The following is a 24,958-nucleotide window of genomic DNA, read 5'->3' as shown; positions in this document are numbered from 1 at the left end:
CACACAGGTGCATCTCAATAAATTAGAATATCATCAAAAAGGTAAATTATTTCAGTAATTCAATACAAAAGGGAAACATATATATATTATATAGAGTCATTACACACAGAGTGATCTATTTCAAGTGTTTATTTCTGTTAATGTTGATGATTATGGCTTACAGCCAATGAAAACCCAAAAGTCATTATCTCAGAAAATTAGAATATTATATAAGACCAACTGAAAAAATTATTTTAAACTCAGGAATGTTGGCGCCTACTGAAAAGTCTGTACAGTAAATACCTCAATACTTCAATACTTGGTCGGGGCTCCTTTTGCATGAATTACTGCATCAATGTGGTATGGCATGGAGGTGATCAGCCTGTGCCACTGTTGAGGTGTTAGGCTATGTGCCCACGTAGCGTATTTTCATGCTGTTACTCTGCGTTCTGCACCGCAGCATAACTGCATGCGTCCTGCGTCCCCAGGACAATCTATGAAGATTGTGCCTAATCCATGACCACGTTGCCTATTAGAACGCTGCGTTCTAAAAAGCAACATGTCACTTCTTTCATGCGCTTTGGATGCAGGTCCCGCTCTGTCTATGGGAGGGGCTGCATCCAGAGCGCTTGAAATCGGCTTTTCATTACTGACTGTTTCTGCAGCGATTTGAAGCGCACGTGTGATGTTCAAATCGCTGCAGAAATTTCTGCAGGGAAAGAACGCAACGTGGGAACATAGCCTTATGGAAGTCCTGGTTGGTTTGATAGTAGACTTCAGCTCGTCTGCATTGTTGGGTCTGGTGTCTCTTATCTTCCTCTTGACAATATCCTATAGATTCTCTATGGGGTTTAGGCAAGTTTGCTGGACAATCAAGCACAGTGATACTGTGGTTATTAAACCAGGTATTGGTACTTTTGGCAGTGTTGACAGGTGCCAAGTCATGCTGGAAAATGAAATTTACATCTCCAAAAGCTTGTGAGCAGAGGGAAGCATGAAGTACTTTAAAATTTCCTGGTAGACAGCTGTGCTGACTTTGGTCTTGATAAATCACAGTGGCCCTACACCAGCAGATGACATGGCTCCCCAAACCATCACTGATTGTGGAAACGTCACACTAGACCTCAAGGAGCTTGGATTGTGGCCTCTCCACTCTTCCTCCAGAGTTTAGGACCGCGATTTCCAAATGAAATGCAAAATTTACTTTTATCTAAAAACAACACCTTGGACACTGAGCAACAGTTCAGTTCTCTTTCTCCTTGGCCCAGGTAAGACACTTCAGGCGTTGTCTATCGCTCATGAGTGGCTTGACACAAGGAATGGGACAGTTGTAGCCCATGTCCTGGATACGTCTGTGTGTGGTGGCTCTTGAAGCACTGACTCCAGCAGCGTCCACTCCTTGTGAATCTCCTCCAAATTTTTGAACGGCCTTTTCTTAACAATCCTCTCAAGACTGTGGTTATCCCGGTTGCTTGTGCACCTTTTTCTAGCACACTTTTTCCTTCCACTCAACTTTCCATTAATATGCTTGGTTATAGCACTCTGTGAAAACCCAGCTTCTTTAGCAATGGCCTTTTGTGGCTTTCCCTCCTTGTGGAGTGTGTCAATGACTGCCTTCTGGACATCTGTCAAGTCAGAAGTCTTCCCCGTGATGGTGTAGCTACTGAACCAGACTAAGGGACCATTTTAAACTTTTAGGAAACCTTTGCAGGTGTTTTGTGGTAATTATTCTAATTTTCTGAGATAATGAGTTTTGGGTTTTCATTGGCTGTAAGCCATAATCATCAACATTAACAGAAATAAATACTTGAAATAGATCACTCTCTGTGTAATGACTCTATATAATATATGTGTGTCCCTTTTTGTAATGAATTACTGAAATAAATTAACTTTTTGATGACATTCTAATTTATTGAGATGCATCTGTAAGTAAATATTATATATATATACACATACATACATATACATATATATATATATATATATATATATATATATATATATATATATTTATACATATACAGTATATATGTGTATGTGCTAGGACCGATTCTTTTTAATCTCTTTATTAATGACCTTGTGGATGGGATTGATACACTAGTACAGTCTCAGTTTTTGCTGACAACACCAATCTATGTAAGATATTAAAAACTGAACTTGATAACACAATATCAAAAACGCTCTGGATAAGATGTCTGAATGAGCAGATACTTGGCAAATGAGATTTATTGTTGATAAACGTAGAGTAATGCACCTAGGACGGAGTAATCCTATTGCTGCATATACATTAAATGGAAGTAAACTCGGGACTACAGAACAGGAGAAGGACTTGGGTATTCTGGTTACAAGTGAGCAGCAGCACTCAATGTCAAGCAGCTGCTAAAGCAAACAACATTTTAGGGTGTATAAAAAGAGAGATTAGATCCCGTGATCCCAACGTATTGTTACCCCTCTATAAGGCACTTGTAACATCTGGAATATGGGACCACATTTTAAAAAGGATATTAGAAGTTGGAGTCAGTTCAAAGGCGAAAACTAGATTATTGAATGGAATGGAAGGCCTCACATATGATGAGAGCTTGGAATGTTTACATTTGTTTAACTTAGAAAAAAGACGTCTCAGAGGAGATCTCATTTATATGTATAAATCAGAGCTGTATCTAAGCTTTCCTGCACCCGGGGCAAGAATTCAGTTTGGCGCCCCCCCAACCCACCAAGCAATTTGGGTGGTCATCATGTGACCAATCACTCATATGTGATTTGCACACTTAAGTGAGCTTTACACGCTATGATATTGCTAGCAATTGCTAGTGATATCGTACGCAAAAGCACCCGGCCCCGTCATGCATGCGATTGTTTGTGATCGCTGCCGCTGCGAACATTATCGCTATGGCAGCGTCACACGAACTTACCTGGTCGGCGGCGTCGCTGTGACTGCCGAACAATCCCTCCCTCAAGAGGGAGGGACGTTCGGCATCACAGCGACGTCGCCGCAACGTCACTAAACGTCCGGAAAATCAAAGCGGAGGGGCGGAGATGAGCAGGACGTAACATCCCGCCCACCTCCTTCCTCCCTCATTGTGGCCGGTGGCAGGTAAGGAGACGTTCCTCGTTCCTGCGGTGTCACACATAGCGATGTGTGCTGCCGCATGAGCGATGAACCACCTGGATAAACAACCCTTACCGATTTTTGAGTTTGGGACGACCTCTCCATGGTGAATGATTTTCACCATTTTTGAGGTTGCTTAAGGTCGCTGGTCAGTGTCACATGCTGCGATATCATTAATGACGCCGGATGTGCGTCACTAACAACTTGACCCCGACGATAAAACATTAACGATATCGTAGCGTGTAAAGCCCCCTTAAGGCTATGTGCCCACGTGTGTGCGCTCTGCACCGCAGCGTAATGTCACTGCATGTCCGCTTCAGAGCGCAGCTGAAAAGCTCCGTTCTGAAGCTTCGGTGACTGTAGAATTCGTGCGCTCTGGATGCTGCCTCTCCCTATAGACAGAATGGAGACAGCATGCAAAGCGCACAAAAAAAGTGGCATGTTGTTTTTTAGAACGCAGCGATTTGGCAGCATGCAAATCGCTGCGTTCTAAAACGCCAAGTGGGCATGGATTATGCACAATCTTCATAGATTGTGCAGGGGACGCAGGACGCATGCATTTACGCTGCGGTGCAAATCGCAACGTAACTGCATGCAATACGAACACGTGGGCACAGAGCCTCAGATAGAACTTTTTGGTGATACTTCTAAGCGGTATGTGTGGAGAAAACCAGGCACTGCTCATCACCTGCCCAATACAATCCCAACAGTGAAACATGGTGGTGGCAGCAGCATGCTATGGGGGTGTTTTTCAGCTGCAGGGACAGGACCTCTGGTTGCAATTGAAGGAAAGATGAATGCGGCCAAGTTCAAAGATATCCTGGAAGAAAACCTCTTCCAGAGTGCTCTGGACCTCAGACTTGGCCGAAGGTTCACCTTCCAACAAGACAATGACCCTAAGCCAGGGGTGGGGAACCTTTTTACTGCCGCGGGCCATTTGGAAAATTCTACCAACCTTCGGGGGCCGCACAAAATCATCAACTTGAAAATGACCCGGCTATAATTGGTCAAACAATTAATTAACTCAACCCTATACCCCTACTGTGGCGGCCAGAGCTGATTCTCTTTGGTGCGCTGTGATGTTTGCTTCTCACAACTGCTTTTCCAGGTTTGTCCTTGTTTGAAGCGCAGATTGGTAAATCATATATATTACACAGGAGACACTGTACATACACACACCGCTCTGACACACTGACCGTATACCGCACACAGCCTTGACAGTTGTCATATTGTACACTACCCATGACACACACTGGCCATATATAGTACACATGCACAGGAGATACTGTATACTGCACACAGCACTCACATGCCGTATACCGCACACACATAAGCCATACACAGCACTCAACAAGCCAAAACGTTCTGCATGTAAACATGTGCACACCAGGAATTAGATATACCAATAAACCTTACAATATGAAACTTTATTAAGTGCCAAACACAGCACACACACACGCCGTATACACAGCACACACACACGCCGTATACACAGCGCACACACAGCACACACACGCCGTATACACAGCACACACACACGCCGTATACACAGCGCACACACACGCCGTATACACAGCACACACACAGCACACACACGCCGTATACACAGCGCACACACACGCCGTATACACAGCACACACACACGCCGTATACACAGCACACACACACGCCGTATACACAGCACACACACAGCACACACACGCCGTATACACAGCACACACACACGCCGTATACACAGCGCACACACACGCCGTATACACAGCGCACACACACGCCGTATACACAGCACACACACAGCACACACACGCCGTATACACAGCGCACACACAGCACACACACACGCCGTATACACAGCGCACACACACGCCGTATACACAGCGCACACACACGCCGTATACACAGCACACACACAGCACACACACGCCGTATACACAGCGCACACACAGCACACACACACGCCGTATACACAGCGCACACACACGCCGTATACACAGCGCACACACACGCCGTATACACAGCACACACACAGCACACACACGCCGTATACACAGCGCACACACAGCACACACACACGCCGTATACACAGCACACACACACGCCGTATACACAGCACACACACAGCACACACACGCCGTATACACAGCACACACACACGCCGTATACACAGCGCACACACACGCCGTATACACAGCGCACACACACGCCGTATACACAGCGCACACACACGCCGTATACACAGCGCACACACAGCACACACGCCTTATACACAGCACATAAACAGCACACACGCCGTATACACAGCACATAAACAGCACACACGCCGTATACACAGCACACACGCTGTATACACAGCACATACACAGCACACACGCTGTATACACAGCACACACGCCGTATACACAGCACATACACAGCACACACGCCGTATACACAGCACACACGCCGTATACACAGCACACACGCCGTATACACAGCACATACACAGCACACACGCCGTATACACAGCACATACACAGCACACACGCCGTATACACAGCACATACACAGCACACACGCCGTATACACAGCACACACGCCGTATACACAGCACATACACAGCACACACGCCGTATACACAGCACATATGTGACGCCCCTGGACTAGTCCAGGGTGTCACAGGGAACTGCACTATTCTCTATCCTTGGTGCAGGGCCCACCCTCCTTGGTTCCGGGGTCCGCAACAGTGATTCTGTACTAACAGCACAAATCCTAGTCACCCAAACACTACACTTGTCAGGCACACCAGGGGCGTGGTTCCAGCTGGGAAAGGAACCGCCCACCTATGAGTCAGACAGGCTGGTGGGAGGAGTCAGTTAGACAGTTGGTAGTAACTGAAAAAGAGAGAGGACCTGGGGATTAAGAGCTCCCTGAGGAGAGCCTGGCTGGGTCGCAGACAGTGGCCTGTACTTGACGGCTCAGAGATTAGCGGCGTCAGCACAGCGGAGGGATAGGACTTCCCACACAGAGCAGTCACAGAAAATCCCACGTGCCAGCTGCTAAGAGCAGGTCCCAATTAAAAAGAGGGACGGGACCCGAAGGTTTCAAGCCAACGGGGCCAGGGACACACACAGTATACAGTGTATGGAGGAAGGCTCCAGTCCACCACAGAATCACTGAAAGGGACCACCGCACGTGCAGTCACCGAGTGCAGCAGTACCAAGAGACTTTGTTTACCTCAGAGTCTGTGTCCACTGAATGCGTCATCACACCTGAGTGAGTACCCTGGCTCCCCAGCGCCCTGCCGGCCCTATATCAATATAGGCTGTTCCTACCTATTCCCTACCCTGAGTCCCGGGGCCCCTACCTGCGGAGGGAATCACCACCAGGCTGCCCCAACACCATCAGCCCCGGCACTCCCATACAGCAGCGGCGGTATTTCTTATTACCGCACACCGCAGGTGGCGTCACAAATATTCTCCCCCGTAAAAAAACCTTTTTGTTTTTCATCAAAGTGTCTGCCGAGCAGTCCGACTGCTGCTAGGGCGTCACACATTTATTTTTGGCGTCACGAACAGGATTGGACTGGACCCACTAACCTGGGTGACGTGCGCCTTCTCCAAAACTGTTGAGCCCAAAGTGAATAAAAAAAAAAAAAAAATTCAGTTGCCGCCATCTTGCTGCTGAAAACCAAGGGGGCATAGAAAGATGTCGGCGCCGGGTGAAGCGAGCGCAGCGGCAGTTCCCCCTCAAGATCAAGGTGACATGGACGCACGAGCGACCGCGCAGATAATGCCAATGACTTTACCGTATGTGCCAGGCGCTACCTGGCTACCACAATATGATGGTTCCCCTGACACTCTGCAAGGATTCAAAAGAAAAATCCGCACACTCCTGGATATGTTTGGGATGAATGACCGGCAGCAAGCGTCTGTACTACTCGGCCAGTTATCAGGCGCCGCAGAGCTGGAGGCGGAGACCTGGACAGATCAGGACCGGGCCTCAGTAACTGCCATTTTTGAACGTCTGCGACTTTCCTTTGAAAACCGCACTGAGGCAGAACTCCGGATAAAGTTTTACAACTGCAAGCAGCGCCCACAAGAAAGCATTAGAGACTATGCTCTGAGGCTGCAATCAGCGCTACGGACTCTCAAACTAACCATTCCCATCAGTGAAGCTGAAGGAAACAAGGTGCTTGTTGAACAGTTTCTGCAAGGCCTGGGGTCAGTGGAGGACCGCAAGCAGCTACGGCTGTGGACTCTGGAATATCCTGCAATGGACTTTGCTGTTTTAAAAGACCGAGCCATCAAGGCTTTGCAAACCCCAGAGCCAACTGATTCTCCTGCTACGTCCTGGCAAGCCGGCACTTCTCCTCTACATGTGCCACCTCCTGTTAGAGCACTGCCAGAGCCAAAGACCCCAGCAGCGCCTGCAGGCGATACCAGTGATTTGTCTTTACAGGTGCAGCAGCTGAGCAGTGATGTTGCAAGGATCCTAGAGGCAATGCAGCTCAAGCCCAAGACCAAGCCGGCGGAGAAGATCCAGCTTGCTAACTGCCCAGATGACGTCCCTTGGATGAGAGGGAGGACCTCGACATACAGAGGAAGGAACCGTGACCGGTATGAAAACCTTGTTTGTTATAGGTGCAACAAGACTGGTCACTACGCCCGTTATTGTCCTTTAAACGGGCCACCCCTGGGGCCAAGGGCCACTCCCCAGGACTAAATCAACAAGGCCCAGCAGACTGGCGGGAGCGGTATGTTGGAGGAAGGACCATCGTTTCCATCACCTTGGATGGGATTCCGACTTCAGCACTTCTTGATACCGGCTCCCAGGTAACAACTATACCCCAAGTACTGTATACCAAATTCTAGTCAACTGAGGAACTCGCCCCACCGGACAATGACCTCACCATTTATGCTGTAAATGGTTTACCAGTAACACAACTCAGGTTCAAGGAGGTAACCATCAAGGTGGGCAGGGTGGAGTTAGCACGCCAAGGACTCATAGTAGTGCAGAATGACCCTAGTGACCGGAACCCTAAGATGATTTTGGGGACTAATGTTATTGAGAATTGTATGGGGGAAGTATTGTTTCTTCTCCAACAGCTCTCTGAAACTGCAGGAACGGGACGCCAGAGGGTCCTGCAAAGAGAGATTCGAGACCTCCAGCAGAGGCAACAGGTAAATTTGTCTGGTGGGGAAATTGGCGGTGTACGGGTAATGGATGCAGCTCCTGTGGTAGTGCCCCCACGGAGTGAGATGATGATATGGTGCAGGGCAGCTGTAGGCTCCCGTGGACAGAATTACCAGGCAGTGGTAGAGGCCCTGCCTTCAGAGCACTGGTCTACAGTACTGACAGCCAGAGGGGTAGTCGATGTCCGTAAGGGGAGAGTGCCCGTGCGAGTGTTGAATTGCGGGGAGGAAGAGGTTAGACTGCCCAGGTATGCTACCATAGCCAAATTGTACACTGTGAGTGAGAATTTCATCCAGACAGTAAAGTCCTCAGCCACACCAGATCAGTCAGCCACAGACAGTTCCCAGATTCAGCAAGAACAGTGGTGTCAAGAGTTACATGTAGGTACTGACTCCACTCCACTACATCAAAAACAAGGGGTCTACAGGGTGGTTCAGGAGTATGAGCAAGTGTTTAGTAAACACCCATTAGACTTTGGGAGGGTGAAAGGGGTTCAGCATCATATACCCACAGGCATTCATCCACCTATAAAGGAAAGGTATAGGCCCATACCACCTGCTCACTACCAGTGTGCCAAAGACATGCTGAGAAGTATGAAGGAGGCTGGGGTCATCCGTGATAGTTGCAGCCCCTGGGCAGCCCCGCTAGTCCTAGTGAAGAAGAAAGACGGCACTATGAGGATGTGCGTGGACTATAGGAGAATTAACAACATCACACATAAGGATGCCTATCCACTGCCCAGAATTGAAGAGTCCTTGACTGCATTAAGATCTGCAAATTACTTCTCTACCCTTGACCTCACTAGTGGTTATTGGCAAGTGTCCGTTGCTGAGGAGGATCGCGAGAAGACCGCCTTTGCCACCCCAATGGGATTATGTGAATTTAACAGCATGCCATTCGGGCTGTGCAATGCACCTGGTACGTTTCAACGACTCATGGAGAGCTGTTTAGGCCATTGCAACTTCGAGACTGTCCTGCTGTACCTGGACGACGTAATTGTATATTCCAAGACCTATGAGGAGCATCTGGGACATCTGGCAGAAGTATTTGAAGCCCTTTCCAGGTACGGGATGAAACTAAAACCCTCCAAATGTCACCTGCTGAAGCCCAAAGTCCAATACCTGGGGCATGTGGTAAGTGCCGAAGGTGTGGCTCCGGACCCTGAGAAAATCACAGCTATCCAGAACTGGCCCAGGCCTCAGAACATCAAAGAGGTGCGCCAATTCCTGGGATTGATGGGGTACTACCGGAGGTTCGTGAAAGGCTATACCAAGATGGCATCCCCCTTACAAGATCTCCTAGTCGGACAAAGAAAGCACGGCAAGACTTCTGGCTCTCCATTCACATGGGGTGAGGAGCAGGAGAAGTCCTTCAAGTGGATGAAGTCAGCTTTGACAGGAGATGAGATTCTGGCATATCCTGACTATAACCTCCCATTTGTGCTGTACACTGATGCCAGCAACGTGGGGCTGGGAGCTGTTCTATCCTAGGTACAGGATGGCAAGGAAAAGGTGATTGCATACGCCAGCAGGAAACTCCGTCCAACAGAAAGAAATCCTGAGAACTATAGTTCTTTCAAGCTGGAGTTCTTAGCACTTGTTTGGGCAGTGACAGAGAAGTTTAAGCATTACCTGGCTTCTGCAAAATTCACCGTATATACAGACAATAACCCGTTGACACACCTGGACACGGCGAAGCTTGGAGCTTTGGAGCAGCGGTGGGTAGCACGACTGGCAAATTACGATTTCACTATAAAGTACAGGGCTGGTCGCAAGAACGCTAACGCTGATGCGTTGTCCAGGATGCCCCAGTTGTGTGATGATGGGAGGCATGAAGATGACCTGGAGGAGATTGAGATACCTGCTTTCCATCGCCCTACTGATAGAGTGAAACCCCGATATTATAGTGATCAGCAAGAGGCGACCTTCAACCCATTGCCCCACCATGGTTGGCAAGAAGCCCAAGATAATGACCCTGCAATCAGATTGATAAAGGCATTGATATCCGAGGCTGATTCACACCTTGAACCAGATGCTCCAGAAGAAGCTAAGAAATTGTGGAAAGAAAGAAGTCGTCTGTGTTTCCATGGAGGCAAGTTGTGCAGAAGTCTCATTAATCCAAAAACGCATGAGAGAATATGCCAGATAGTAATACCCACAGCATATGCACCAGTGGTGTTGGAGGCCTATCATGATAGAGCTGGGCACTTTGGTTGGAAGAAGTTGGAAATGTTGCTGAGAAGTCGCTTTTATTGGACTGGGATGAGAGATACCATAGAAGCTTGGTGCAGGAACTGTGGTCCATGTACATTAAGGAGAAAAGATAGCACCAGTCAGCGAGCGCCATTGCAACCAATAGTAACTACCCAGCCTCTAGAACTCGTTGCCTTAGACCACGTCAAGCTCACACCAAGCAGGAATGGGTACACCTATGCACTCACGATAGTAGATCACTATTCAAGATTCCTGGTGGTGGTACCTGTCAAAGATCTAACTGCCAGCACTGCGGCGAAGGCTTTCCAGGCACATTTCTGCAGACCCCACGGTTACCCAGATCACGTCCTAACAGATCAAGGCCCCGCTTTTGAAGCAGAAATCTTCCTGGAATTTTGTAAATTGTATGGGTGTAAGAAGATACGCACTGCCCCCTACCACGCACAAACAAATGGGATGTGTGAGAAGATGAACTATGTAGTCATCAACCTGCTGAAAAATCTACCCCTTGAGGAGCGGAACGAGTGGCCTGAAAAATTGCCAGATCTTGTGGACATGTACAATAGTATTCCTGTGAGTTCCACTAAATGCACACCCGCTTATCTCATGAGGGCTAGACCTGGGAGACTGCCAGTGGATCTGGAGATGGAAGTTGAGATGCCTGAAGTTTATTCCCCAAATGCAGATTGGGATACCAAGCGTAGAGCTCAATACAGGCAAATTCAAGAGTATGTCGAGGAGAATCTGGACCAAAGTAGGGAAAAGCAAGAAAGAAGCTTTAACAAGCAAGCCCAAGCCCCTCCATTTTCACCAGGAGAAGTGGTCTTAAAAAGAAAAAGAAAGATGCATAAACTGGACGACCAGTGGGAAAGAGAGCCATATGTGGTCCAGCCTTCTAATTTCAACAACCAGAAGACCTGTCTTGTCAGCAAGGACCAAGGAAGAACCACAGCTGTAATTTCCCGTGACCACTTGAAAAAGTGCCCTGAACCCCTGAACATCCAGAAGGAAGAACAGCCCCAACCTCAAGTGACTGAGAAAAAGAAGAGAGTGATCCACACCATCCTAGGTGACTTCCCGGAAGATTGGCCTATGTACAATGGAGCAGTGATTGTGCCTGTACTCACATTCCCGCAACCCGCGGAAGAACCAGAACCAAGGAGGCCTGAAATCATTGCACCTAGAGAAGTACCCATACCAGCACCACGAACACGTAGATTACCACCTACAACACCTAGCACCAGTAGTGGGGAACAGGTAGTAGCAAACACCACAGTACAAGGGTTAGAGGGAAGCCAGGAGCTGAGAAGGTCCACCCGTGTGAACTTTGGTCAGCCCCCACATAGGTTCAGAGATGAGGAATGGTAGCGGAACCCGGCTACTCTACCCTAATGTAAATAGTCTAAATATAGAGTAAATTTAAAAATGTTTAGTATTTTCCATGCTTTTAATTCTACTATTTTCCATGCTAAAGATAGTCATGTAAGACATGTTGATATAGAGTGTTGATAAGAAGAATGTTGATTTTATTTTAATTACCTGGATTCATGACCTGATTGACGACCAATGATAAGTTTTATTGAAAATGGACCTTTGGCTACAGGACTGGTGGTAGCCAGCATGAACTGGTGCTATTGTAAATGGTTATTTCCCATTCATAGCCACGGACTGCATCCCCACCTACAGGAGAAGACACAGGTGGAGGAGAGACCTGGGAGACATATGGCCCAGGTCTGGCCACCAACAGGAGCGGTGGCTTGCCTCCTTTTGGAACTTTGGGGGTGGGATGAAGGATTGGGAAAGCGAAACGTTGGGTTCAAGTGCCTCCCCTGCGTGGGATGGATAGATATGTTTTTCTTATTAAAATGTTCACTTTTTGCAGATAAAAATAAACACTCTGGGTGCACTGTAGCTCGGGGACGAGCTACGTTTAACCAAGGGGGAATGTGACGCCCCTGGACTAGTCCAGGGTGTCACAGGGAACTGCACTATTCTCTATCCTTGGTGCAGGGCCCACCCTCCTTGGTTCCGGGGTCCGCAACAGTGATTCTGTACTAACAGCACAAATCCTAGTCACCCAAACACTACACTTGTCAGGCACACCAGGGGCGTGGTTCCAGCTGGGAAAGGAACCGCCCACCTATGAGTCAGACAGGCTGGTGGGAGGAGTCAGTTAGACAGTTGGTAGTAACTGAAAAAGAGAGAGGACCTGGGGATTAAGAGCTCCCTGAGGAGAGCCTGGCTGGGTCGCAGACAGTGGCCTGTACTTGACGGCTCAGAGATTAGCGGCGTCAGCACAGCGGAGGGATAGGACTTCCCACACAGAGCAGTCACAGAAAATCCCACGTGCCAGCTGCTAAGAGCAGGTCCCAATTAAAAAGAGGGACGGGACCCGAAGGTTTCAAGCCAACGGGGCCAGGGACACACACAGTATACAGTGTATGGAGGAAGGCTCCAGTCCACCACAGAATCACTGAAAGGGACCACCGCACGTGCAGTCACCGAGTGCAGCAGTACCAAGAGACTTTGTTTACCTCAGAGTCTGTGTCCACTGAATGCGTCATCACACCTGAGTGAGTACCCTGGCTCCCCAGCGCCCTGCCGGCCCTATATCAATATAGGCTGTTCCTACCTATTCCCTACCCTGAGTCCCGGGGCCCCTACCTGCGGAGGGAATCACCACCAGGCTGTCCCAACACCATCAGCCCCGGCACTCCCATACAGCAGCGGCGGTATTTCTTATTACCGCACACCGCAGGTGGCGTCACAAATATTCTCCCCCGTAAAAAAACCTTTTTGTTTTTCATCAAAGTGTCTGCCGAGCAGTCCGACTGCTGCTAGGGCGTCACACATACACAGCACACACGCCGTATACACAGCACATACACAGCACACACGCCGTATACACAGCACACGCACAGCACACACGCCGTATACACAGCACACGCACATGTCGTATACACAACAGACGCTGGACACTTAAGTGACAAATACATTTGATATATGGTGGCATATATTAGATATAAACACACTTAGCGCAGATATAAGTACCTGCTGCTCAGTTGCCCTGTAAGATCAGGTGCAGCACAAGTGGTGGATGCAGCAGCTCAGCTCAAGGGCTGGCTTCATTCTCGTCTTTTCTCTCCAAGAAAAGACCTCCTAGCCATGAACATGAACAGCTGAGCACAGAATGGGAGTGTGAGAGGTAGCACGCACGGCACTATACAGCCTTCTATATCCCGTGCAGGCCCCTCCCCCATCACTCTGATTCTAGCTGCAATCTCACAGGGAGGGAGCATGTAGGAGCAAGAGGGAGGAAGTCCCACCCCCAGTGCTGTCTGCCGGCAATAGACAAGATGAGCGGCTGCCCGAGCACCACAGCCACCGGGAATCTGCTCCAGTGCCCCGGGGGCCACAGAAAAGGTCATTGCGGGCCGCATACGGCCCGCGGGCCGGAGGTTCCCCACCCCTGCCCTAAGCACACAGCTAAAATTACAAAGGAATGGCTTCATAACAACTTTGTGACCATTCTTGACTGATCCAGTCAGAGACCTGACCTAAACCCAATTGAGCATCTCTGGAGAGACCTGAAAATGGCTGTCCACCAGTGTTCACCATCCAACCTGACGGAACTGCAGAGGATCTGCAAGGAAGAATGGCAGAGGATCCCTAAATCCAGGTGTGAAAAACTTGTTGCATCAGTCTGAAGAAGACTCATGGCTGTACTAGCTCAAAAGGGGCTTCTACTCAATACTGAGCAAAGGGTCTGAATACTTATGACCATGTGATATTTCAGTTTTTCTTGTTTAATAAATTTGCATTTTTTCTGTCATGATGGGGTGCAGAGTGTGCATTAATGAAAAAAAGATGAACTTTTTTGAAATCTACCAAATGGCTGCAATGAAACAAAGAGTGAAAAATTTAAAGGGGTCTGAATACTTTACATATCTGTACAAGTCCAGTCAACAAAAATATAAAACTAATCAAACCATGAAAAGAAAAAATATGTAAATGCCTGAGCTGCTGGCATTCGGTCAGTGCGTCTCTAAAAAATGCAATAAAAAGTTATTAAAATGTCGTTATCTGCCCCGAAAAGGTATAAATGCTACAGCTCTCCACACAAAAAATACGCCCTCACCAGCCGCGTCCACGGAAAAACTAAAAAGTTACACATCTCAGAAAACGGCTACAAAAATCACATTTTTTCTTAAAAAGTTGGGAATTTTATTTGACCACTAAAATAATAATGAAAATAATAATTATGGTGCCGCTGTCATCCTACAGACCAGGACAATCATGTTTTCCGGTCATTTTTTTTTACCACAGAAAGAACAGTGTAAAAAAAAAATCAACAAAAGCATGGCGGGATTGCATTCACCATTTCATCGCAGTTGGAATTTTTTCCCAGTTTTTGAGTGGAAAAAATGGATGGCGCCATTCAAAACTACAACTCGTCCGGCAAAAAAACAAAACAAGACCTCAGCTGGAAAAATGGGGAAAAACCTTAGAAGGCTTATAGGAAAAATACAAAAATGGCCCAATCCTGAAGGGGTTAATGCACCCCTCATACAGGGCGAGCCATAATGGCGCGTGCGCCTTATGCAATGCTTCATGGCCGTTTCCTGTCCTCTTTAGTTTACGTGTGTAGTGTGTGGTAAACAGAGCTGCGCCATTGCTCCTTCCATTCCAGTACAAGCTCAGTCAGTTGTGTTACCACAGTAAAAATGGCGCTCTCCGTTACCTTTGGTCTTCCATAAGATGGCGGCCGATGCTAGGGGCTCCCAGAAGATGGCGGCTGTCGCTCGCGGCTTTCCCGGCTGCTGTGGTTACAATGTGACATTAAACATTACTACTTCAGTTGTATTGTAGCTACGCCCACGGCTACTGTAATCTCTATCTCTATTGGCCCGTGCCTTGGGAAGTCCCGCCCTCTTAGAACGCTCATTGGTCAGCTTTCGCCGGGTCTATGAAGGAGAGCGCGGATTGGTCAGTACTTTTCTATGCTGTGCAGGTCCTGCAAGCGTGTGACTTCCGGATGTCAGGTGAATGGAGGAGGCTTGTTGTGACTTACAGCAGCACGTGAGTATCTCCAGGTGTGCCGGGGGCTGTTACCTCAGTGTCAGTGAGGAGGGCTCTGTCCTGTTCTGGAAACCTCCAGGTTATTCTATACTTATTATGGGGGCTGGACAGGATTTTCTTTAAGATTTTGCTTCAAAGCAGTGAATGTGACAATAAATAATTTGTCATTGCTTCCATTGCAAATTCGCCGCCACATTGGTTTCCAGCCAGTGTAAAAAAGATTTAAAGGGATTTTCTGTGTTCTCATTTTCACCACATTGTCTTGGGCTGAAATGCTGATGCACACAGTATGGATGGGATGCCGCCCCGATGCTGCCCCTTGTCATTGTTCACTGGATGCGGCGGTGGCATCATAAATACAACATGTATCACCGCTGCAGCCAATCACTGTGCTTAGTAGATGAATGAGATGCCTTCCTGCTGCTGCTGCTTCTGTGGTCATTGTATACTGGCTTCAGGGGTGATATCAACACCCCGGCTGCTGATCACTAGTTTCACCATCGATGCTGGTGTAGGCAGCACAAGCTCAGTGATGGGCTGCAGTGGTCACTGTTGCATCCAGTAAACAAAGAGCAGGGGTTTTAAAGGGGTTGTCCTGCCACATTTATGGAGTCCACATCAGCATCGCAGCTAAGCCCAGTGATTGTCTACAGTGGTGATGCATGAAGGTGACTGCAGCCAATAAACAATGACCAGGAGCAGCAGCGGGGAGGCAGTGCTGGAGCAGGGAAGTACAGCTGATGCCCTTTAGGCTGCTTTCACACATTCGTTTTTTGCTGAGCGGCACAATACGGCGCATTGCAGAAAAAAATGCAACCGTTTTTTTTTGCCGCCGGTTACGTTTTTTCCGCGTAGACTTGCATTATCGCTGTATTGTGCCGCATGGCCTTGCGTTGCGTCCGGTTTTTGCTGGATGCGGCATATTTAGCCCATGCGGCGGCCGGATGGAACGTTGTCTGGCATGTTTTTTTGTGCGGCGAAAAAAAGCATTGCGCCGGATCCGATTTACAATGCAAGCCTATGTACGCCGGATGCGGCGTCCTGCGGCAAAAAACGCATCCGGCTGCCAGATGCGTTTTTTTGAACTGTGCATGCTCAGTATCAAGCCGCATCCGTCAAAAAACGGACGGGCCGCATGGAAAAACTTATGCAACAGATCCGTTTTCTTCGCCGCATCTGTTGCATAGGTTTTTGAGCCGGATTGTGCCTGATGCAAAAAAATTGATGTGTGAAAGCAGCCTTAAAGGGGTTCCCCCTACTTTGTACATTATGGTGTCTGCACAGGTTGAATGTGTAGGAGCCGCGGGTCTCATTCATCTATATGGCGTTCCTGACCTCCCGTGCACCGACGCCTCAAGACCCCATTTGTGAACTAGATGTGGATCTTATTGTTGGAAATGGCATAAATGTACGCGCTGCGACACACCTTTAAATGAAAAAGCCTTTATTTTTCTCACACACAGCAAATCACGCAGATGTCATGTGCTTTGTATTCTTGTCGGGATTAGGGGTTAATGTCTGGGAACATATCTAATATTTAAAGCACTCCAATCACCAGGATTTTCCTATATAACCTAAAGCCAGTGCTATACTGGCACAATCAGGTTGATTCTATATATACCTGTAGTTGTCAGCTTGGATGTATAGGTTTACAAACACAAGCAAGTAAAGTTTGTAAAATGAGCAACTTATTGAATGACAGCAGCTGCCCATCAGCTGATAGCTGGGGTGGGTATTCGTAGTGGTTCCCACCCCCCTTCCTGTTGTTCCTCCCCCTGTTATTTATGCTAATTCTATTATAGAATCATTTTACTAACTGACTAGAAGGACCTGTGCTGATGTCATACCCATGTGACCAGAAGGGGCAGGGCCTCATCCAACATAGCTGATACCAGGAAGCAACATTATTTTTCTGTTAGCTGAGGGTCCGCCCCTTCTGGTCATATGGTATGACGTCAGCACAGGTCTTTCTACAAAGTTAGTAAAACAATTCTATAATAGAATTAGCATAAATAACCAGGGGAGGAGATAACTATGAACACCCACCCCAGCTATCAGCTGCTGTCATTCAAAAGCTGCTCATTTTACGAACTTTTCTTGCTTGTGTGTCAAATCCTATACATCTGAGCTGATCACTAATGGTATGTATAGAATCAGCCTGATAGTACCAGTTTAGCACTGTATGTATAGAATCAGCCTGATATTGCCAGTATAGCACTGTATGTATAGAATCAGCCTGATATTGCCAGTATAGCACTGTATGTATAGAATCAGCCTGATATTGCCAGTATAGCACTGTATGTATAGAATCAGCCTGATATTGCCAGTATAGCACTGTATGTATAGAATCAGCCTGATAGTACCAGTATAGCACTGTATGCATAGAATCAGCTGGATATTGCCAGTATAGCACTGTATGTATAGAATCAGCCTGATAGTGCCAGTATAGCACTGTATGTATAGAATCAGCCTGATAGTGCCAGTATAGCACTGTATGTATAGAATCAGCCTGATAGTACCAGTATAGCACTGTATGCATAGAATCAGCCTGATATTGCCAGTATAGCACTGTATGTATAGAATCAGCCTGATATTGCCAGTATAGCACTGTATGTATAGAATCAGCCTGATAGTACCAGTATAGCACTGTATGTATAGAATCAGCCTGATAGTACCAGTATAGCACTGTATGTATAGAATCAGCCTGATAGTACCAGTATAGCACTGTATGTATAGAATCAGCCTGATATTACCAGTATAGCACTGTATGTATAGAATCAGCCTGATATTGCCAGTATAGCACTGTATGTATAGAATCAGGCTGATAGTGCCAGTATAGCACTGTATGTATAGAATCAGGCTGATAGTGCCAGTATAGCACTGTATGTATAGAATCAGGCTGATAGTGCCAGTATAGCACTGTATGTATAGAATCAGGCTGATAGTGCCAGTATAGCACTGTATGTATGGAATCAGCCTGATAGTGCCAGTATAGCACTGTATGTATACAATCAGCCTGATAGTGCCAGTATAGCACTGGCTTTAGGTTATATAGGAAAATCCTCGTGATTGGTTCCCTTTAAGAAATTCATGTACCCAGTCGGGGAAACATCTTGACCAACCGGTTTGAAGAAGTCTTCTCATCTGTCTTTTTTTTTTTTCTTCATTAATACCTGTTTTTCTGTGGTGACGTTTCTCCCAGTGACTTCCATGGAGCTTTTTGGAAAAATATTCAACACTGTGAGCGCAGTGAGCAACCTATTCACAAACCCTTATAGGGTGCGAGAGGTGGCGCTCTTGGACTATGTCGGCTGTCATCGAATTCGGGAAGATGGACGAGTCTTACTTTACAAGAGCAAAACAGCGAAATCGTGGGAATGTCTCTTGGTGAATCCTCTCTCTCCCCAAAATGCCTTTCGGTAAGTTTCCACCTGTCTTTCTCCAGCACAGCTCGCCAAAGAATTAACATTTTTGGCAATTTAGAAATTTAGGTTAGAAATGCCATAAAGGGGGGTGTTGAGGATTGTGTCCAGGGGTCCTACTTACAAGAAAGGTGGTGGCCAGTGGACATGTCCATTCCCAGCACTGACATCTGTGGCATATGTGGAATTTTTTACTGCCTGAACCTGAAAACCTGGCCGTAGGTATTTTTATGTACGCTGACTACAGGTGCACATAACACAATCATCTCCTGGCTACTAATTTGCAGCAATTAAGATGATAAACACAAATTATAGGGGATTGTCCTGTTAAAATAAGCTATTGCCTATCCACAGGTTAGATGATAACGTACCGATTGATGAGGCTCTGACTGCTGGGACCCCATCAATTGAAAATTAAAAACATTATGGGTTTCAGAAAATGGTGGCACAAGTGAAAATTAGTATTTTTTTTTGTTTTTCAAGAACTTCCACATTTTTTTTCACCACTTAAAGGGACTCTGTCACCAGGATTTTGCAATGTAAGCTGAGGACAGCATGCTGCGAGGGTTAAAAAAGAATAACATCTGTGCCTCTCTTATCTATGTGCTAGCTATTATTTACTCATTCTCAAGGGTTTATTGCTCTGTGAGTAAGGGGTGCTTCACACACAGCGAGCTCGCTGCCGAGATCGCTGCTGAGTCACGTTTTTTGTGACGCAGCAGTGACCTCATTAGCGATCTCGCTGTGTGTGACACTGAGCAGCGATCTGGCCCCTGCTGCGAGATCGCTGCTCGTTACACACAGCCCTGGTTCGTTTTCTTCAAAGGCGCTCTCCCACTGTGACACACAGATCACTGTGTGTGACAGCGAGAGAGCGACAAATGAAGCGAGCAGGGAGCAGGAGCCGGCATCTGGCAGCTGCGGTAAGCTGTAACCAAGATAAACATCGGGTAACCAAGGTGGTTACCCGATATTTACCTTAGTTACCAGCCTCCGTAGCTCTCACGCTGCCTGTGCTGCCGGCTCCGGCTCTCTGCACATGTAGCTGCATTACACATCGGGTTAATTAACCCTATGTGTACTGTAGCTAGGAGAGCAAGGAGCCAGCGCTAAGCAGTGTGCGCGGCTCCCTGCTCTCTGCACATGTAGCTGCATTACACATCGGGTTAATTAACCCGATGTGTACTGTAGCTAGGAGAGCAAAGCTAAGCGGTGTGCGCTGGTAACTAATGTAAACATCGGGTAACCATACCCGATGTTTAACTTAGTTACCAGTGTCCGCAGCTTCCAGACGCCGGCTCCGTGCAAGCGCAGCGTCGCTTGCACGTCGCTGCTGGCTGGGGGCTGGTCACTGGTCGCTGGTGAGATCTGCCTGTTTGACAGCTCACCAGCGACCATGTGGCGATGCAGCAGCGATCCTGACCAGGTCAGATCGCTGGTCGGATCGCTGCTGAATCGCTAAAGTGTGAAGGTACCCTAACATTGGTGTGACTACTCTGAGTGTGTAGAGCAGTCCGGCACCCCCCCGCTGTGATTGACACTCACAGTCAATGCACAATCTCTATAGAGAGCCTGGTGTGGGCGCTCCCAGCTCTGCTACACTCAATTCTGAGATAGTCAGAACAGCTGCACCCTATACTCTAAGTAAAATGTGGTTACATTCAGGATCTCTTTTCTTACATTAACGCTGCTTGTAGATGAAGTAGCAAAATACCTGCTGACAAATTCCCTTTAAAAGAAATAAAACCTATGCATGTTTGGGATAGTAAGTTATATTGCCAGGTCAGTTTTTCCATTTAAAGCAACAGTTGTTTTTTTATTTATTTATTTATTTATTTTTTTTTGCACTACTGGAGTGTTGCTTTAAATCTAAGTCCCTTGCCTCTTTCTTAAACTCTCCTTACGGCGTCTTCAGCTTTTTCCAGCGCCGCTCAAGTCGGTCTCCTTTGATTTGTGACTTGCCTGTAGCTCCAGTGTTTGCTGGAGTGCGCTGGAGGTTACAACTCAATACAAGTTTATGAGAGCCTCGTTCTGGCTCTCATAGACTTTCACTGAAAGCTAGTGACTAGAGATGAGCAAACACGAGGTTTGGAGTTTGTTCATACCAAATACAGACTTTGTTTTTAAAAAGCAAAACAAAACGTAAAAACAAAATTTGCGTTCAGAGTTCAGACACTGTACGTATGCTGATCACTTGCACGAGCATTGCTCTGCTCGGGTATGCTCAGTTCTCAGCCCAGTGCGAGCTGCTTTCAGTATTTTAACGGCTCGCACTGGGGTTATCAACAGCGTGATTGGATGTAGTGTGCACCGAACAAAATAAAAAAAAAAGCTGCCCCTGGAAGTGATCTGTTTATGGCTGGCTACATGTGGGCAGAGACCCAAACTGCCCAATTAGTGACTTCCATTTGGGTTCAGGTCAAGTTCAATCCCAAACCGAACTTTATCTAAAGTCCGGCTGCACCCGCCCAACTGAACTTCCACGTGTCCGCACATCTCTATTTGTGATGTAACGTCTGGCTAGTCAGAGGTTACGGGCACAAGGTGGCGCCACTGGACTGGAGCAGCGTCGGTAAAGGTGAAGCTGCCAGAAGACCGAGCACAGGGGGCTTAGATTTAAAGTGCCCCTCCAGCGCTGAAAATACAAATGCTGGAGTGGTGCTTTAATGAACGCCGCAAAAACGAAACCCATAAAACCATTACACAATTGTGCTTTTCTTTGTCGCTCCATTGGGAGACCCAGACAATTGGGTGTATAGCTTCTGCCTCCGGAGGCCACACAAAGTATTACACTTTAAAAAGTGTAACCCCTCCCCTCTGCCTATACACCCTCCCGTGCATCACGGGCTCCTCAGTTTTATGCTTTGTGTGGAAGGAGGCACACATCCACTCATGCATTCTCAGATTAGTTATATCGGTTGGAAGAAAAGTGGGCCCCCACGGGGCCCCCGGCATGTTCCCTTCTCACCCCACTAAGTCGGTGGTGCTGTTAAGGTTGAGGTACCCATTGCGGGTACAAAGGCCGGAGCCTCATGCCGTCTCCTTCACCATCCCTTAGCGGCTCTGGGAGAAGTGGGATCCTGAGCGGTCGTCCAGTCACTGGGACAGTGCTCCCTCCGCAGCCCCTGTGGAAATCTGTCGGACAGGAGTTTATTTATCCTCAGGGACCGGGCCCTGCATCACTAAGGTACTCTGTATCCCCATGGGGGATGTGCATGGAGCGCCTTCATCCCGGACGCTGCAGCAGCTGCTTATTTGTGACGGCCGGCGGACTTCCGCGCCGACCGCGCCTGTTTGTCGGCCGCGGTCTTAAATTTAGTCCCCGGCTTCAATTGCGGCCTAGTAGCAAAGCTCCCGCCCCCGGGCCTGTCTATCAGGGGTAAGGGCGGGACGGCCGGCCTGACGTCGGCTGTGAGGGCCGGAGCATCCTGTATGTTTCCTTCCCCCTCACTGATCACTGTGGGGACTCCAGATTCCCGCACTTTTCTAACGCCGTCCACGGCTCCACTCCTCCCCTGAGAGCTCCGGCAGCCATTTCTTTGGCATTCTGCCTGTGGAGGATTTCCTGGAAAGAGCTCTGCAACGCTGGGAGACCTAAGGCAGGGAATCTGGAGGACACACACTCCGCTCTTTAGTTTAGCGGTCGGTAAGCCACACCGGTCACCCGGTGCTGGTTCCCTTAGGGTGCTGGAATAGATACTATATATATAGTTATATATTTCTGTTCGGTCGGGCTGTATACCCTTCCCATATACCCTCAGTGATCACTCTCCTAGGAGACAACAGCATGTCGTCCACAAGGAGCAAGGGTGCCAAGGCACAGGGTTATTTTGCGACCTGTACCTCTTGTGCGGCTAAGTTACCTGCGGGTTCCACCTACCCTCACTGTGAGCAATGCTCAACCCCTGTTTTTGCTTCCTCAACCCGAGCCTCGGTCACTAGTGGGCCCCTCGGCTCAGGTAGAACCCCTTGCTCCCCCTGTCCAGGAGGCAGGGACAGAGTTTGCAGTTTTTGCTGAAAAACTCTCTGAGTCACTTTCACAATCCATGGCTCAGTCTATGGACAAATGGTCTGCCAAGCTGCTTGAAGCTTTGCAGTCCAGACCAGTCCTTACACAAGCCCCGGGCCCTGTTGGATCTTCTCCTCCAGGCCCCTCTCTGTCCGCGCCGCAGCACGTTCCCAGGGGGGGCCCTAGGTCTCACGTGGAGGACTCCGGCCCGGACCACAGTCCCAGACCGGCTAAGCGGGCCCGCTGGGAATCTTCCCCGACTTCTTCACGCTGCTCGGGTTCCCAGCGTGAGGACTCTCTGGAGGACGAGGCGGACGTCGCAGCTCAGGGCTCTGACACTGACGTTGCTCTCAATCTTGATACACCTGAAGGGGACGCCATAGTAAATGACCTTATCTCGTCCATCAACCAGGTGTTAGATATCTCTCCCCCGCCTCCTCCTGTAGAGGAGTCGGCTTCTCAGCAGGAGAAACACCAGTTTCGGTTCCCTAACTGCGTTTTTCGATCACTCTAACTTCAGAGATGCTGTCCAGAAGCCCAGAGCGGTTCCGGACAAGCGCTTTACTAAGCGCCTTACTGACACACGTTACCCCTTCCCCTCTGACGTTGTTAAGGGTTGGGCTCAATGTCCCAAGGTGGATCCCCCAGTCTCTAGATTGGCGGCTAGATCTGTGGTATCGGTTGCAGATGGATCATCGCTAAAGGATGCCACTGACATGCAGATAGAGCTCCTGGTGAAATCCATCTATGAAGCCACGGGCGCGTCTTTTGCCCGGCCTTTGCAGCCGTGTGAGCACTACAAGCTATCTCAGCTTGTCTGGCTGAGATTAATGCGGTCACACGTAATTCTGCTCCGCAGGTTGCGTCTTTGACTTCTCAGGCGTCAGCTTTTTCTTCCTACGCCATGAACGCAGTTTTAGACTCTGCTAGCCGTACAGCGGTGGCATCCGCTAACTCTGTGGCAGTCCGCAGGGCCATGTGGCTGCGCGAATGGAAGGCAGACTCGGCTTCCAAGAGGTTCTTAACCGGTTTGCCGTTTGCTGGCGACCGCTTGTTTGGTGAACGATTGGATGAGATTATTAAGGAATCCAAGGGAAAGGACTCCTCCTTACCCCAGTCCAAACCAAAGAGACCTCAGCAACGGAAAATACAATCGAGGTTTCGGTCCTTTCGTCCCTCCGCCAAGCCCCAATCCTCTTCGTCCAGCAGGCCGGAGAAAGGCCAGAGGAACTCCTATGCGTGGCGGTCCAAGTCACGCCCCCAAAAGGCCTCAGGAGGCACTGCTTCCAAGGCGGCCTCCTCATGACTCTCGGCATCCCCAAACCGCATCCTCGGTCGGTGGCAGGCTCTCCCGCTTTTGCGACGCCTGGTGGCCACATGTTCAAGACCGATGGGTGAGAGACATTCTGTCTCACGGTTACAGGATAGAGTTCAGCTCTCGTCCCCTGACTCGTTTCTTCAGAACATCTCCGCCCCCCGAGCGAGCCGATGCACTTTTTCAGGCGGTGAACGCTCTGAAGACAGAAGGAGTTGTGATCCCTGTTCCCCTCCAGGAACATGGTCGCGGCTTTTACTCCAACTTGTTCGTGGTGCCAAAGAAGGACGGTTCATTCCGTCCCGTTCTGGACCTCAAACTGCTCAACAGACATGTGAGCACCAGACGGTTTCGGATGGAATCTCTCCGCTCTGTCATCGCTTCGATGTCACAAGGAGACTTCCTAGCATCGATCGACATCAAGGATGCTTATCTCCATGTGCCGATCGCACCCGAACATCAATGCTTTTTGCGTTTCGCCATCGGGGACGAACACCTTCAGTTCGTGGCATTGCCTTTCGGCCTGGCGACAGCCCCACGGGTGTTCACCAAGGTCATGGCATCTGTTGTGGCGGTCCTACACTCTCAGGGCCACTCTGTGATTCCCTACTTAGACGATCTTCTGGTCAGGGCACCCTCTCAGAAGGCGCGTCAAAACAG

The 24,958-nt window shown here is 48.5% G+C and overlaps 1 protein-coding gene across 5 annotated transcripts in view; it reads left to right on the top strand.

Moving 5' to 3' along the window:
• Positions 1 to 15,478: 15,478 nt before the first annotated feature.
• The window catches only part of PLA2G6 (phospholipase A2 group VI), a 133,508-nt gene continuing 124,028 nt past the window's right edge, over positions 15,479 to 24,958 (top strand). For 4 of the 5 annotated variants that reach the window (XM_075321820.1, XM_075321819.1, XM_075321818.1 and 1 more), the window contains exons 1-2: positions 15,479 to 15,552; positions 18,755 to 18,971. In XM_075321820.1, coding sequence (XP_075177935.1) covers positions 18,763 to 18,971 — 209 coding nt within the window. In that variant the 5' untranslated portion in view covers positions 15,479 to 15,552; positions 18,755 to 18,762. Of the gene's footprint in view, positions 15,553 to 15,582; positions 15,632 to 18,754; positions 18,972 to 24,958 lie in introns of those variants that run through there. The other variant, XM_075321817.1, reaches the window with a different exon arrangement.

The sequence above is a fragment of the Anomaloglossus baeobatrachus genome, chromosome 8 (assembly GCF_048569485.1).
Source record: "Anomaloglossus baeobatrachus isolate aAnoBae1 chromosome 8, aAnoBae1.hap1, whole genome shotgun sequence".
In the NCBI taxonomy this organism is placed as follows: Eukaryota; Metazoa; Chordata; class Amphibia; order Anura; family Aromobatidae; genus Anomaloglossus; species Anomaloglossus baeobatrachus.
This window is presented reverse-complemented; position numbering and strand designations above follow the sequence as displayed.